At 37.7% G+C, this 16,953-nt stretch overlaps 1 protein-coding gene across 1 annotated transcript in view; it reads left to right on the top strand.

The window, feature by feature from the left end:
- The first annotated feature begins 1,427 nt into the window (after positions 1 to 1,427).
- The window catches only part of mav (TGF-beta domain-containing family member maverick), a 47,871-nt gene continuing 32,345 nt past the window's right edge, over positions 1,428 to 16,953 (top strand). Inside the window, exon 1 of the mRNA XM_087405013.1 lies at positions 1,428 to 3,801. Within this exon, the coding sequence (XP_087261139.1) occupies positions 2,494 to 3,801 (1,308 nt within the window). The 5' untranslated portion in view covers positions 1,428 to 2,493. The remainder of the gene's footprint in view (positions 3,802 to 16,953) is intronic.

A 16,953-nucleotide genomic window follows, 5' to 3' on the forward strand; every position in this document is an offset into this window, starting at 1 on the left:
AGATCTCAGTGCAGAAGTCTTCGCAGAAGATGAATTTTTGCCCCTGGAGAACAGAAGCGAGATAGCAAGCATCTCGACGAAGACGATGAGGGAATTCGAGCGGACCGGACGGTAGTCTGAAGTGCAGAAGAAGAACGGTACTCGCAAGAGGCCGGAAGGCGAGACGTGATGACGAGAGGATGGAGATTTGAAAGGGAAGAAGAAAGGAAGAAACGGAGGAAAGAAGAAGATCATTCGCTTGGGAGAGTCGGGAGTCGTTTTCTCGGATCTTGCTCGCCGACTCCACGTTCGAGCGGTTGCAGTCGATGCACAAAATTCCGAGAAACGACGCCCTTTACCTGGCCCGCCGCGAGGAGACGAGTTCTGCGATCGCGAGGGAACGAAAAAACAGAAGGGACACTCGAGACACAGACGGAGATGGACTTGCCATCGGATATCTCGGAATGGAATTCAATGACTGGAATCGAATCGACAAATGTTACGTATTCTTAATCTTAACAATCCTTCGCATTCGTTTTATATGAGATATAACTAATTACAGTATCTCTCAGCTTAGAGTCGACTTGAGAAACATTTTTATCTTTGACAAATTCTAATTTTATGCTGCCTAAAATTTTCATAAGAAAAAGATATAATATTTTTGTTTTTCTTTTAGAAAAAAAACGTACATACATAGATTTATAAATTTTACAAAGAAATAGCTTTTTTTTTTATTTAAAAATTCATATACAAATTATTATATAACTATAAAGTTACATATAATTAATAATTAATAATCGATGTACGTATAATCTTCACTGATTCTCATTTAAGAAATGAAGACTTCTATTTTTACAATCACAATTGCTTATTATTAACAATTAATACTTTATCTAGATTTTTAATACACAATTGGATTATTCATGTCTTACGCATTTCGTTTTTTTTGTTTTTGAAATATTATGTGCATCAAGAAATCAATTATAATTTATATATAATACAATTTTTTTAATACACAACTTTACAAGTACTATCTAAAGATGTCAAAGTAAATGTATAAAAATTACTTAATAATTTTTTTTATACTTGTAAAAGTATAAAAATTATCCCGAGACATGAACGACCCATCGTATATACTAACAATAAAACTTAGTATCAATAATATACATAATCATATAAAATTACAAAAATCTATTCATGTATTCTGCTGTTGTTTTCTCTTGTCCTGTATACTATTTATAAATAGATGTCTTTTGACATTTTTCAAGCAAATCAGCAAAAAGTCAAACAACAATTTTAACGATAAGGTAATCGGTTATCTCTTGCCGAATAAGAATAACGTGAATTTATATGTATTAGAATTGAAATATGTATGGAGATTTATTTTGTCGAATGCATTTATCTCTTTGCAGCCTTCATAACGTGAAATCCGGACGTCCTTTAAATGTCTCCTAGGAATCAGAATTACGAAAGATTAGGATGTCCTACGCGTGTTATTCTTACGTGGAAAATTCACCCCATTCGACGAGACACCTTCAACGCTCAGCTCGGCTCTGCTCACAATCTCACAATCAGTTCAACTCGCTCGCTCCTTCTCGGACTTCTCTCTCGCTCGCTCTCCTCGGACTCCTCGCGCGCGCATTGCGCGTCGCGCGTCGCGCGACGCGCCGCGCCACGGAGGGAGCGAACTCGTTGGATATATACATGCACACGCGATATCATAGCGGCGAGCAGTCGACACGCGGCACTCGTACGAAGCGGGTCTCCTCGTGCTCTCCTTCCCTCCTCCTACGGCCGAAGGAGAGAAAGGAAGAAGAGAGACGGCAGTAGCCAGGAAGAAAGACACAAGTATTTTAAGCTCATCTCCGCGAAATCTTCGACGGCAAAAATCGTCGAAAGGACCCGTTCTACGATATCGCACCACGGATTAATTACTCGTCGATCAATCGCGACATTTTACGCGATGACTCTATCGGAACGGAAAGAGAAAACACGACGTGAAAAGTTTCTCCCCGTTGAACATCCGGCTTCGATCTTCGCCTCGGCGACGCGCTCTTAGAATTAGTCGCGCGTGGACTCCTAAGAGATCGATTGGGAACGTCGCTCGATTGTACCAACGAAACACAAGATCCTCTCACTCTCGGACGTGTCGTGAAGACGATTCTCGCGGAGAGATCGCCGTGAACGCGGAAGTAACCGGAATCAGCCGATACCAACCGGATCTAGGAGTATTATTTGTCTCGTCAAAGAATCCGTCCGCTCGTCAGAAGACCAGGCATTCAGCGGGCCATATCAGCTCCAATTTAAATAATTAGGAGCTCCAGTTTGAGGAGTTAGTTTGCTTCATCTTCAGGAATCCCCTGAAGAAGAAGAAAAAGAAGAAAAGAATTCAGCAAAGCCTTCGATAGTAATCGATAATATCGGAGAACCAGCAAAACCTTTAAAACGCGGCACTCCACACTCCGATACTCGAGCAGCCGGCGTGAGACCGGCCACGAGATTGTGTCCCTGGCTATGGACAAGCTCTCAATAATCCCTCGAAGTGGTATTATTCATAACAACGCGGACCACCAGAAGAAGCGCCAAGAGAAAGCAACGACAACGACGACGACGACGACGACAACGACGACGACGACGACGACGACAACGACGGTGGCGGCGGCGGTGATAGTCGGTGGTGCGGAGGCACAATGCAGCACAACAAGCGGCGTAATTCCCGATAACGCTGCCGCCGATCGTCGATTCCCTATCGCATCAGCGAGAGGAGAAGAATACACTCGAAGACGCTCGGGGATTGCTGATACGTCGCAGACGATCAGCAGCGCACGTAGCGATTTCATTGCACGTCGGAGACGTCGGGACGCTTTGACCGCGATCGCGCGACCACGTAGAAATACATGGCACGCGGAAAATAAAGGCGATGCCGTGACAGATGACGACTCGAGCAGATCGTCAAGGATCGACGTTATCGGCGATCATGCAGAGCGAGACTGTGCTCTCGATGCGACGAACTCGGCAGGATTTTGGAACGTCAGGATTGCTGACGACGACCGTCACACTTGTTGCGTCTCGATCGACGCGACCACGTTTCTCGCGCGGCGTGGACCAGCCCGCGACCTTATCATCGAACGGCGGAATCGACGAGTTGGTAGTGACCTGCTGACTCGCAGCAGGTCAATCGCGGCAGGTGAAGAGATATTCCGCAGCACGGTGAATGATATTACGATAGGAAGGGAAGATCGGTTTTTCGAGATTCCGCTCGTCAGTACCACGGATTTTCCCGAGTGCAACGGACGTACCTTATCCAGCAACACTTCAAGTATCGTGCTCCATGAAGTGAACGGAGGATCATCGACAACTGTCCGCGAAATCGGAAGACCTATTGATAGCGACGTCAACACGGAGAACCTTCGGACTAGTGGTCCCAGACTGATCGAAATCGGTATCGTCGAATCCTCGTGCGAGGAGCAACCGTGCGTTCTCGCTGAAGAGATTGTACGCCGAAGAGACACGTCGCCTACGGTGCGATTTCCCGCGAAACTTGATCCCGGTGGACGTGCGTGGCGGACCAAGACGGACACGCGCTGGAGATTGCCGAGGATCGGCCTCGTCCAGCGAACTCTTCTGCTGGGACTACTCGCGACGAGTCTGCTCTGCGACATGGTGCTGACCGCGCCATCATCATCGTCAGTTCTCGAGGACGATGTCGAAGAGGAAGAACTAGGAATGCCGAGGAACAACCTTGGCGACGACGAGCTAGAGATCATCAGGAGAAGCATCGTGCAAGGCCTCGGGCTCCAGAGGATACCTGATCCTTCAAAGGTAGGTCCGTCTAGTCGACACAGCAGAATGGCGAGAATACAAAGTATCGTATACTGTTAAATATTAAAAGAGCAAATTTAAACCAATTCCTTGAATTAAATAACATTTTGTTATTTTTAATTTCCAAATTGGTCGAAATATATTATATGTAATACAAAAACAATACATGTGATTAAAAAAATAACTACATCTGATTAATTCATATCTATGATCAATTAGTTTGAAAGTGAACAGTGTATTAACGTGTGCACTAAATGATAAATTAAATTTGAGTAAAATTTAATATATTTTTTATTTAAATTGTTTAACTTTATTGTTTTAGTTAAATTAATGTTGAATACCTGTACACTGAAAGAAAAGATTGGCTGAATATGGCATAGCATTTTTAATTGGCTGTTGCAGCAAATTAAAAATGCTATGTCAATATTTTATCATTTAATTTGCAACAGCCAATCTTTTTTTTCAATGTAGGAGCAGTGGCGATCTACAAGAATAATTAAAAATAACTTAAATTAGATATAATTTAATATAAATCTAACAGTATAACTGCAGTCCTCGGCATTTTCTTTCGTTATTTTATTAGCGATATAATCAAAGTATTTTTTTATATATTAATATATCATAATACCAATCCTAAATTTTGTATTTACCTTGTTACTTAGAAACACTTAATGTCTATTGTGTAACTCGAGAGAAGAAAATATTTATCGAAATGTCTTCTCTAAAAATTATGATACTTTGTATTGGTTCTGCCAAGTATGGGCGATACATGAAGACAGAACGAATGAGAATATATGGTGTATTGCGAAAGCTGCAGTTTAGGTATCATAAATTGATGCAAAAATATTAACGATATATAAGGCGTTCCAAATTCTTCGCGCTTTTATGAGTCGCGGATTATTTCAATAATTCGAATTTTTTCACGAATAAAGATAATCGGGCAATAAAATCTTTTTTGAATTACTATTACAAGCCTGACGAGAAGTGGGTGACGCCTTTGCGAAATGGTCTTTTTATGCTGCGCGTAAATAATGAAAATCGCATTTTATACCACAAACGTAATTTTTAATCCAAAGGAATTTTAATTATTTTACAACGCGCAATTTTTGTTTTGACAATCTTAGAATTCCGCACAAATCACATAAAAAAGCGAACTTCATCAAATTGACTGAAACTGTGATGTTTTTTTAGATTATGAAATGTGTGTGTGCTGATCAAAAGTCTCCAGGCACAATCATAAAAAATGAATAGATTTTACTGTAGCACCATTTAAAACTTACTATTTTGGATCTAATCGGACTGAAATGTAACTTTATTTATTGAATTATTTATTCTTTAGTAACTGTACCTTAATACTTTTGCACAGAATAATAATGACTCAATTGATGTGTAATGTAAAGAAAACACATAGTCGTTTTTCAAAAAATTACGCAATTTGCAATATGCAATTATTCTTTGAAAAAGAACTATATGCTTTTTTTATACCAATTGATTTATTTAATTATTCTGTGCATAAAAGTATTAAGATATTCTCTAAATTTTTTAGAGTGAATCTCACTCCAATGAATTTAGAAAGTACATTTATCAAAAATGAATAGCTTAGTAATTTAAAGTACTTTTGAGTCCGATTAAAAAAATAACAACTTTCAAGGATACAGCAAAATCTGTTTATTTTTTGTAATTGTATTTTTTCAACATCTCATAATCTATAAAATATCACAATTTCATCCAATTTGACTGCAGCCATTTTTTTAAGCACATGATTAGTGTGAGGCTCTTTGAAAATTGCGAAAAGGAGATCCACGCATTCGATAGGATTATTTTCGGACGAAGAAGAATCTATGAATTCATTTAAAGAAAGTGATCTAGGAACAGCATCTGGTTTTAAAAGCGAATGGTCGAACGGCTCAATGCCAGACTATTTAAAATCGATCTCATAAAAAAAAAGAGTCTCCGCCTTGTGCGTATCGACGATTCGCGCCTCGGCGGTGGAAAAAAAAGTCGATAAATCCTAAATTATTACAGAGGCGATAAGAGACGAACACGGTGACGATGACGTCGCGCTCATTCGCGCCTTCGAGTTCGTTGATCGAGGACGACGCGTTGTCGAGATTACTTGAATAACGTCAGCTTTGCAGCCCTTTCCACGCCAGAGGACGGTTGAATTTTATCGGCGACCGTATCTCGAGTTTCACGTTTTTACACCGGTTTCATATGACAAAAATAGGGAGCTTTTGCAATAACTAAAGTCATGTTATCCTTTTTTTAATTAGTTGTTAAGAAGAAGACAACTTGACTTTAATGTTCACCGTATCTCATGATTCATCGTATCTGGATAAACGTATTACAAAAACTCTCTATTCTTACGAAAATTATCCCAATCTACTGGGGGAATTTTTTGTCATGAGATCTGGAATGTGGAGAGCTCGCCTCTATCATTTATGAACATTTCTTTCAAATACCTATCTAAAGTACCTATCTACAGTTACGAAATTATTTATCTGAATATTTATCTGCGTTCATTCATTATATCAATGATTCGTTTAAACTATTATCCAATTGTTAATTTTTAAATGACGCACGAAAAGAACGATTTTATTGAAAGGAATATTCTGGATGTTTAATAATCTGGAATATTACTGGATGTAGATTTGAAAATAATTTTGTTAGACCGTCGAAATAATTTTATCGGTAACTCAAACTGGTTGCTATATAAAATATCAAATTTTTTTATAGCATTACTCATAATTTTTAGTTTCTGATATAATTATTTTGATGATTCAACAAAATTATTTTCAGATCTAAATCCAACAAAATTTTATACCTTTCAGCAAAATCATTCTTTCTAGCGAGATCTATTTCTAAAATTTTACAGATCAATTCATTAATTTCATTGTATTTCTTGCCTGAAAATATGATTATTTTAGCGCCACTACAGTGACTTTCTCGTAAAAGTTAAAAATTGTAGTTCCATTCACGCATCAATTTATATTTATACTTGGACAAAACTTAACTTAAGTAATTGTAAAACTATCAGTGCGGTATGTAAAATCACAATTTTTAACATACAATGTGAAAATATCAATGTGAAGAAATCATTGATATAGCTAATGATTGATATAGCATTATTCAGCAATTAGTTTCGTATCTCTAGATATTACAACATATCTACTTGTCGTGCGGGTGTGCGAGCTATATTTAAATAATCTAGATCGAATGGGCCAGACTTATTGCGATTTACCCGCGCTATTACCTTCTATAGATAAAATTACATTCATAAAGGAGAAAAAAAGCACGGATAAAGACTTTCTCGACTAGAGTTAACCCCCAGGCGAACGTCATAATCGTACGAAAATAGATTTTGCGAATTATTAAAGCGGCGTATTCCCGCTACTATTCCGAAACTCTTCAAGGGTAGGCAGGTGGTGTAAATCCCGGCGTCCTCGCAGCCACGGAGGCATCAAACACACGCGTGTGTACGTAGTATTCCCCATTGATTCACGCACGCCGACGTACGCCCGTATTTATAGATCGCCCGTAAATCAGACGGGAAATGTACCTTAACGTTCCGTACGTGAAAGTACAAACGAGAGCGCGCGGACCTTCGCGGGAAGGAGAAAGGGCGAGAGCCCCAGGTTCGTTGACCATCCGGCCGGGCTGAAAAAGGTATTACCTTTGCACGTAGGTACCCGCGGTCTCCGCTGAAACGCGAGCTGTCCGGAGCTGTGCACCGTGCGATGAAAAAGCACGACAATGCCGTTCCAGGGGGAGACGCGTGACACGTCGCGTGGTCGTCCAGATCATTAGTCTCGTAAAACGCTCCGCACGAAACACGCGGGTTAGAAAAAGCCTAGGGAGGGTCCTTAATCCTTCGATCTCACTGTGCCTCCATTCCTTTTTTTTTTCTCCTCTCATATCGCGCCGCACGCATCTCTCAAGCGCGCGTTTTTATTTGTTTTAGCCTATTCCACCTTACATTATTCGTACGCTTCGTTAATATTGTTCATATATATCCGCTGGTAATAAGAAAAAAAACTGTTTATTTGACTAAATTAATTTAGTAAGATAATTAACTTCGATCTTATTTTAACTTACTGTTTATGAGAATTGATAATTCTCTCAGAATTAAAAAAAGATAAAAGAGTACATTGAATCGAGATTGAAATTAATCTTAATTGGTGAAATCGAATCTAAGTTGCAAATATAATATATTTGACTTAAATAATTAATTAAGTAGAAATCTCATCTATGATAAGCAATATAAAAAGTTTTAACATTCTAGCGGCCTCAGTTTGAGTTTTTCAATAAAATTATTTACAAATCTGTATCTTAGTTCAATTTTTGGATACTTCAAAGCAAAATTATTTGTGAAAGCGCAAAATTCTACATGGGAGGTTTAATAAAAAAAATTCAAATTGTCAGATGTAGCATAAAGAAAATAAATTGATTTGACAAAAAGAATTTACATTTGTTCGGCACAAAGAGATTTGTCGTTTTTTAGACAAAGGGATTTATAACTGTGTTTAATAAACGCACTGTCAGCTTCGGACGGTTATATTATATTTTTATTCTACGTTATACTAATATACTGTATGCGTAGGAGAAGCGAAACGTGAGAAACGTATCTTCATCGTAAACGTTTGAAGTTTCAAAAGCCGCGGCCTCGGCTTCACGAAGGACGTCCGCTCTTTTCTTTCCGGTTCCAGTTTTCGCGTTTGCCTCGCCTAATCTCGGCGCGAGACCCATTTTGTCAGAGGAGATCCGTGCCGACGGAGATCTCCTTTTTCCGCTTTCGAAAACCTCGCATACTTCGCGTCGTCGTATCCGCGAGTACGCGCGATCTGGCATATATATATGGTTGTTTGCCTAGACGCTGCTAATGATCGGCGTGTCCCTTTGTCAAGTGCCGACCCGGGTAAACAATCTTACGACCGAATGCAGTTCCTGTCGTAGATAACGCCATGCCGCGACGGATTATACGCGTTGCGATCTTTATCTTTGCCGCACGACCAGCCTCATCTCGTCTCTATTATCGTGGCATGGCGAGAGCCGATGTTACCGCTTGTACCTCGCGCGTTGATTTACGTCCCATTGAAACCGCATCCGTTTAAGGATCGGGGCTTCGAAGAGGCCCCAAAAAATAAAAGGAAAGAGCCGAGTGAGTTAATCATGCACCTCGAGAGAAAGTTTAATTTCGAGAAGATGTTGTACAATGTTACGTCGAAGATTGCGAGTCAAATGAAAGATCAAGAGTATCAAGACGCGAATTAAGTCTAATCTATTAAGTCAATGTGTTCTTTTTGCTCCTTGTTTTTTTGCTTTTTATTTATATAACTAATTTATATTTTATTTTACTAGGGTTGTTACTTTTGATACTTTCGAAGGTTCGAAGCTTTGAAAAAACTTCGAAGCTCGGAATTTCAAAGCACCTTAAACTTCGAAAATTCGATTCTACCAAAACTTCGAAGCCGTCAAAAGAAACAGTTCTATATACAATACTTTGTTATTTTTTATCTTGTTATTATTTTTGCTCATACTTTTTTGCCTCTTATCTTGTTTCTTCGTTTTTTTTTCGCTCAAAATAATCTAGTCTACAATATTATAATAAGTATGTTCTTTACTTTTTGTTTCTTGCCTTTTCTCTTTTTTCTTATTATGTTTCTTGTCTTTTCTAAATTTATTAACTTTTATCTTTATTAAAATTTGTCACTTTTTCTCTTGGACGACAGAAAATAAAGAAATAGAATAAAAGGTAAAAAGGCAAGATGTAAAAAGTGATATAAAGAGCCCAATAAAATTACTTTCAGATCTGTAACTAAATTTTTAGATATTCGACAAAACCTTCTTTCCGTGAATGTATTTCGAGTCATCATGACCTCATTCCGTCGAGTTTCGTGATCGAAATCTTAAAGCTGCAGGTTGATGACATCTCGATAATGTACGTATTTTCAGAGCATTGTCACTCTCTCTCGTGAATTAAAGATTAAATGCCTCAGGATAACGATCCTTTAAGAAGATATATTTTTAGAGTCTCGCTCCATTCTTATGCGATCTCAGAATTAAACACCTCCCGAAACGACAATCTTTATTGAGAGAATGTATCTTTAGTGTCACCGTCATTCTTCCTTTGAAATTGATCTATTCGGAACGATTTGAGAGGATATATTTCCAGACATTATCTTGTTCTTTGAATCTCGGGGACGTGTCGCGTGTCCCACACATCCTACAGGATCTGCGAAATCGCGACCGAGGCATAAAGGCGATCGGCTCGACGAAAAGGTTCGCCAAAAAGAGCATAATGAGTCGCATGAGAAGAAAGAGAGAGGCACAGGAGAGAAAAGCAGAAGGTAAAAGAAAGGACGAACAGGAGCTCGACCTCCGTCGAGACTTCCTTGGCCTCTCTCGTCTCGTCTCGTCTCGTCGCGTCTCGTCGCGCATCGCGTCGCTTCCACGTCGATTCGTTCGAACGTTGTCTCGAAGGGCTCGCTGTTGATGCATAAGCGGCTTTTGTTCTGCAAATACACCCCGGCGCAACACGTCGCACACGTCGACTGTCGACGGTGATCGGTTTGTGGAAGTAAAAAGAAAAACCGGCGATGAGAGAAACTGCAGAGACGCGAGAAGTCGCTCGTTACACTCCGATGCCGGGAGGAGAGACAAAGGCCGGGGATCCACGTCGCTGTCGTTAGATCCTCATCGCGGTAATTAAGTGTGTCAAGGAATACGCCTAGGCGCCTCCAAGCACGCGGACCAGCGTGGACCGCATTCCGGGGAAGACACCCAGGAGGGGAAAACCGGCAGGTTGAGCCGCAGCGAGAGAGACGGTGCGATTAACTAGCGTCAGCTTTTCGTGTAATAACTATAAATCAGGAATGCACTCCGGCAGTATTTTCTTCAAGTTGAAAATCAGCGTGTCATCGTTTCCCTCCTCCTTCTCTGAGAGTATAACGGCGGAGTTGATTGAGCGTCATCGAAATAAGTCGAGGTTGCGGCAGCCGTAATCAGTCTCGTTTACTTCAATGCGTCTGATTGGTTCTAATGCAAGCTTGGAATTTGTTAGGAACGATCCGTCGCGTTTGTTGCGACGGCGAAGATTTAAGGGGACATAAATATGTCTTTAATAATTTAAATTTTCGAATATTCGAGATCACGAGATTGATGTCGCTAATATAATCGTTTTATAAATTACGGTCCACTTTCACGTTAAACTTCCTAATTTATAATCATCCGGAATAATCACTGGGGAATATTTTTATATCTCAGCGGCAAAAAAACAAATTGTTGAAAAATATGGGTATTTTGTAAAATATTTTGTATGGGTATTGTTTAACATATTTTTTTTTTCGAACCTTTAAATGCAGAATTTTGAAAACCCGTAATAAAAAGTTATATTAAAATTTTGATTTTTTAAGAAATACTGCCATAATAAACTATTTAACGTGATTATATTTCGCTTTATATTTGTTTGGTTTCTATATTTACTTTTTTTAGAAATTGTGATTAAATCCATATTTATAATATATTCTCAAATATCAATAAACAATATAAACATAATCAAAAAACAATCAATAATGTACAATAGCGAGTTGTTACTCTTTTGTTAGTACACACAATGATTTTCTTTTACACATAATGGGTTATTCATGAATTAATTTTTGTTATTTTAATAAATAAACAAAAATTATTAATCAATTTTTACACATCTTCGAAAAGTATTATGAGATTGTGTACTTAAAAAAATTGTATATAAATATTAAAACTATAATTACTTGATGCGCTTAATTTTTCAAAGAAAAGAAATGTGCAGAAAACGAATGACTCAGTCATGGATATTAAGGATTAATAATAGTGTTTTTATTTAGGGTATAAAAATATCCCAGGTAGTCATTTATGTAAAAAATAAAATTAGATAATTACTCTCAGTTAATATTTATCGATACCGTCGCGATTACCCTAATTACATCCATTGAGTGTGCAACTTTCTCAGACGAAGTCGTAAGGGTGAAGTCTCTTTCTTTCCTTTTTTTTTTTTTCGATTATTAACAGTATTATTGCGTGGAAAGTCGCGGTGGCGGTACGTCATCGTGCTTAATGACGTTCCTCAGGCCCGGTCACGGCGGCGGTAGCATGTGCCGACAGACCGGAGTATAGTCCTCGCCTCCTGCGAAATTACACCGCGATGCGGCTTGTCATTATCCAATCCTGGACGTTTTATTCCACGCAGGCTTTCGTCTTTCGTGCACGCTGCCGAACGCGCGCATTAACGGCGAAAGCAGCTCTCCGAATCTTCTTGTTCTTTCGTCCCGAGATAGAGTTCGTCTCTCTTACATTAGGCGATTAATGGACCCTCTCTCTCTCTCTATTGAGACAAACCCTCTCTCAGCATATGCATGAAAGAAATTCAAATTCTTCGATAAGTTAGTTTCCAATTATTACTACTTTCAGTAGAATAATGTATGAAAATTTGAAATAAAACAAATATTTATTCTTTGTATATATAATCGCGTTACTTTCCGTTTTTATATTATTTTTTTATTTATATATGATTAGCCTTTTGTGTTCACGGAGAAAAGTAAAATATCATTAAAGCTTGAATGTTTAACATTCTGGTATTGATTTATGTAACTTTTAATGTCGTAAACTTTTAATGTCGTAAATGTAATTTCCTAGAAATTTGCTAAGATAGAGGATAATAATGACAATCGTCATCGTTTATGGCTATGAAAATTTTTACATTATTGAAGATATATACTGTTAGAAATGTAAACACGCGCTTCCTTTATAATGTAAATGAAGTGGTTATGAACGAAATTAAAAGTAATGAATGATTTAACTGAAAATTAAGTTAGTAGTTACTTAAATGTACATGAAATTTAATGTACTTTTAATAAAATTTTATGAAAAGTACATTTTACAAATTTCATAAATTTTCATGAAAAATAATACATTAAATTTTATGTACACAAATATACTTTTTAATTATTATACAATAAATACATTAAATTTAATGTAATGTCATGAAATTAAATTCAAATTGTGTAACTTAAAAGTTAATAAAATTTAAGAACATTTCTAACAGTGTAACACATCGACGCGATATTTGCTGATCTTCCGCATGCAACAGGTGTCATGCAGCCACGTGGTTATACCGGCTTTAGAATTATCTCGATACTGTCAAACCGATTAGAATTTGTATAACTCAACTTGATACTGTCGACTAGAATTACATAGTCGATGATATTTATATTTTATAGTCGAATAGGATTCCTGCATCGAGCGTGGGCGTTTCATCTTGAATGTGCATAGAACGCGTAGGAATATCCTACATCATGTTACATCACAAAACATCAAACAAATACTTTTCTCGAAAAGGAAGAAAGAAAAAGATCAACTTTCCCAGGTGAATAGTTTCAGTTGAGTGCTAGTAATTATAAGTATTAAAAAAAACATGGAAACATGATAATTTTCACAAATACATTTATTACAAATGTAATCTGAGATGTCTGGCCAGATCAGATTAAAGAATTATAGCTCTCTTTCAGAAATTTAATCATTACATTAAATATTTAATTCTCATATATTACTTGCATGATTTTTTAACGTAATTACTCGCATGGAGCGTTTTTGACACTTCAACATTGTGTGTTGTTTTTCAATTTTCATTATTCTTTCTGATAATTTACGATTGAAAAAATATTGATAATAATGATTTATACATTCTTTGGATGAACATAAATATAAAATTTTTTTTTAATTATGAAACAATTTGCATTAAATACAATATTATATAATATTGTATATAAATAGCATTCATATATTTAATAAATGTATAAGATTGGGATTTCCTGAATACTCTACACGAATAATGTTGTACACTAGAAAAAGAATCTGACTGCATTAATTGTAATTCTGGTTGAAAATGGGCAAATCAAATTTTCTCTCTCTCTCTCTCTCTCTCTCTCTTATTGAATCTACATAATTTATATTATTATTTATATTCTAATTTAGTTGAGATAACCAGAATTCTAATCAATACGAATTCTCGTTCATTTTCAACCAGAATTTTTTCTCAGTGTGTACATGGAGCAGCACGTAACTTCTGCGAAATTTAATTCGGAACAGTTTTTGCTCGAAATACAAAGTAAACGTGCGAGGTAAAAGGTTCGCCGGACAATAAAACAATGAGAATCTATAAACAAACCGGCGATGTGACTTCAGGATCACCGATGCGTATTCGCGCGGCGTTAGGACACACGCGTGGGTGGTCCGTCTTCTTGCCCCACTTTCGCTTACGCATGCACGAGCACGTGCGTGCCGAGCCACGCTTGCTCCCGGTGTTCTCGCGATAATAAAGCAACGAGCTCGGAGCATCCACGTGCGCGCGACGGCCGCACCGGCCGCGGCTGGTACACGCATTCCTGCGTGTATATACCTGCCGCGTGCGTGCGTGCGTGCGTGCGTGCGTGCAACGGCATCGATGATATTTAATACATGGCCGACCAGTTCTGCACGACACAACGAGCGCTTGCTCTCATCTTTCTATTGTAAAACGTGAAAGCCGGCGAGATCGCACAGCCAGTTCGCCATCTGCCGATGCACTGTGCGATACGAAGAATTGCAAGGTGAGACAAATTCCTTAAGTAAGGTAAATGTACCAGTCAATGGACATGATCGAATTATTGAACAAAATGACAAAAATTTTTAATATTAAACTTTTAAATAAATTCATCTTATTAAATGTTTAGAAATAACGAATTTATTTGGAGTCGTATACATAATTAAAAGTCTAACTGGCTACTAATTGGTACATTTACTTTTCTGACCCGCGGTGAGAAATATGTGTAACTATCAAGTTGATCTTTAGTCGGACACGTGCAATTTTGCTCGAGGATATATTGCAATATATGGCGTATGTAAATATACAACAAAATACTTGAATGGTAATTTAATTCTTTTTTTATTAAACTATCTGTTACGAAAGCTGTATAAACGAATGCACAATGGATGTATTAATGATTATTAATGGAGGTGAGAGGGAATGTTTGCGAGATACATTTATTCGCGCAGAAAAGGTTCAGCAAAGTCAAATGACAAAGTAAAAGATTGAATGCAACGGCAGACTTTAACTACCGTTAGACATCGAAATGCGCGAGGAAGTCTCCGCCAGGTATAAATGTCACGCAAAAATTATATGATATGCCGTGATTGCCTATCAAGGATTACAACAATTCATCCCGCAGACGCGTATCAAGTTACATCGTGTATATACGCATTCCGCGAAAGGAATTAACCTTTGAGTGTTATACGGCGTTACCCAACAGCGATGGGCGTTGTGCGTTCTTACACGCCACATGTTGCGTGCACGCGTACGACACGCGTGCGTAAAAAAAATACCCTTTAAATACGAATTGAACATTAGAAATCTTGGAATAGTCTAAGGACTAATCAATGTGCTTTTTACCTAATCTTTCTTACTTTCTGTCACGTTTTGAATTTTTCAGAGAAATCTCACTCAAGTGAAAATTGTTCCAATCGATGACGAAAATACTGCTAATTGGAATAGAGTCCTAAAAAAATATGAAACTTTGAAAAAGTTTAAAATAGATGGATCTAATTACGATAAAAGATTTTTTAGTTGCTACAATTCGATTTTAGATGCAATTCCATTTTGAATGAAATCGGGTTTTACAAAGTTGACGAACTTTGGGATAAGAAATACGATTGTAAGAAATACGATTGATAAAATAGTTAAAGAGAGAAAAAGACATGAAAGCAAGGAATGGGAAGCAAAGAGCACATTATAGATTAGCTTCAACAGCAATGGAGACATAATAGTTTCGAGGTGCGAAGGACTTGACGGATGCCGCTGGGATCGGCGTGTCAACGAACGGGGTGTCGCAATCGCGAGCCTAACTTTTTCTCCGACAGGCGATTCCCATGATGACGCAATTTCGTTACTCCTACAGATGTAGATCGTTCCTCGTAATTCCGACATGTTTCTAAAAGCCGTCCAAGTGCGGAGTGTCGCAATAAATACGCGTGCGGTGACGACGATCCTCCAACGACTCGAAAGTTTCGATGATTTCGCTCGTAAAAAAAAATGATGACATCATTCGGTGAACGATGACATCAATTCGCTGTCGATTATTTAATTTTGAACGAATTTTGACAAGTGACAACCAATATTCAGAAACGAGACTGAAGACGTCATAGACATTTTTGTAAAAGGCGTTTTAAGCGATGTTTACAAGAGATCTCAAGGCGTAAAAAATAATCCAACCATAGTCGATTATTATTCTTCTCACATTCGATTATGATTAGTCGATTTCTTCCGGTTTAAGGCTTAAAGTTTAATTTTTACACCTTAAAATGTCTCATTGCAGACGCTTTAAAGATGTCTGAAAGATATCTTCAAGTATGTTGCCTCTATTTTGGACTTCGTTGCCTGAGAAGCTATCACTGATGGCTTTAACTCGCCGCTTGAGATTTTTTGAAATTCGATCTCTAGCGGGAGGATTTGCATACCGATATATTATTAATTCTAATAATACTCACGCGATAATTAATTATTTCTCTAGCGATCGATTATTGATTTATGTTGTCTCTGTATGTCGTCATCAGTTTCACACGTGTAACTTGTCAAAGGATTGATAAATGGTGAGATTTATGATCGTGTGGATAATGCAGCGACATTGTGCATTGAAAAAGTCATCTCTGAAGTCATCTGTTGCAGTGTTTCACCGATTATTTTTTAAATAAATATTTTTGTAACTGCCTTTATATACACAGATTTAAAAATCCTTTTCTACAATTAAGAGGACTCTAAATCAACATGACCAATTGTCGGTAATTCTTGCTGGTTTAGAATCCCCTTAATTGCAGAAAAGGATTTTTAAATCTGTGTATATAAAGGCCGACAATTGCAGATTGCCAATTTCTCCGAATTAATTTTATAGATCACCAAATCCTTTTACACAAAAAGTACGCACAAAAAAAAACACCGGCTACATTAAATTTGACGAGAAAATTGGAAACAAGATTAGAAGTTCACTTTATTTCAGCTCTCACAGCTATCACTTCAGGTTATAATTCCCTTAGTGCAGAAATTCTGTAGGTCATACGTACCAAATAATATCTTCTCCGGAAGCGTAT

Source organism: Acromyrmex echinatior, chromosome 4 (assembly GCF_024713525.1).
Source record: "Acromyrmex echinatior isolate Ae372 chromosome 4, ASM2471352v2, whole genome shotgun sequence".
NCBI classification, from domain to species: domain Eukaryota; kingdom Metazoa; phylum Arthropoda; class Insecta; order Hymenoptera; family Formicidae; genus Acromyrmex; species Acromyrmex echinatior.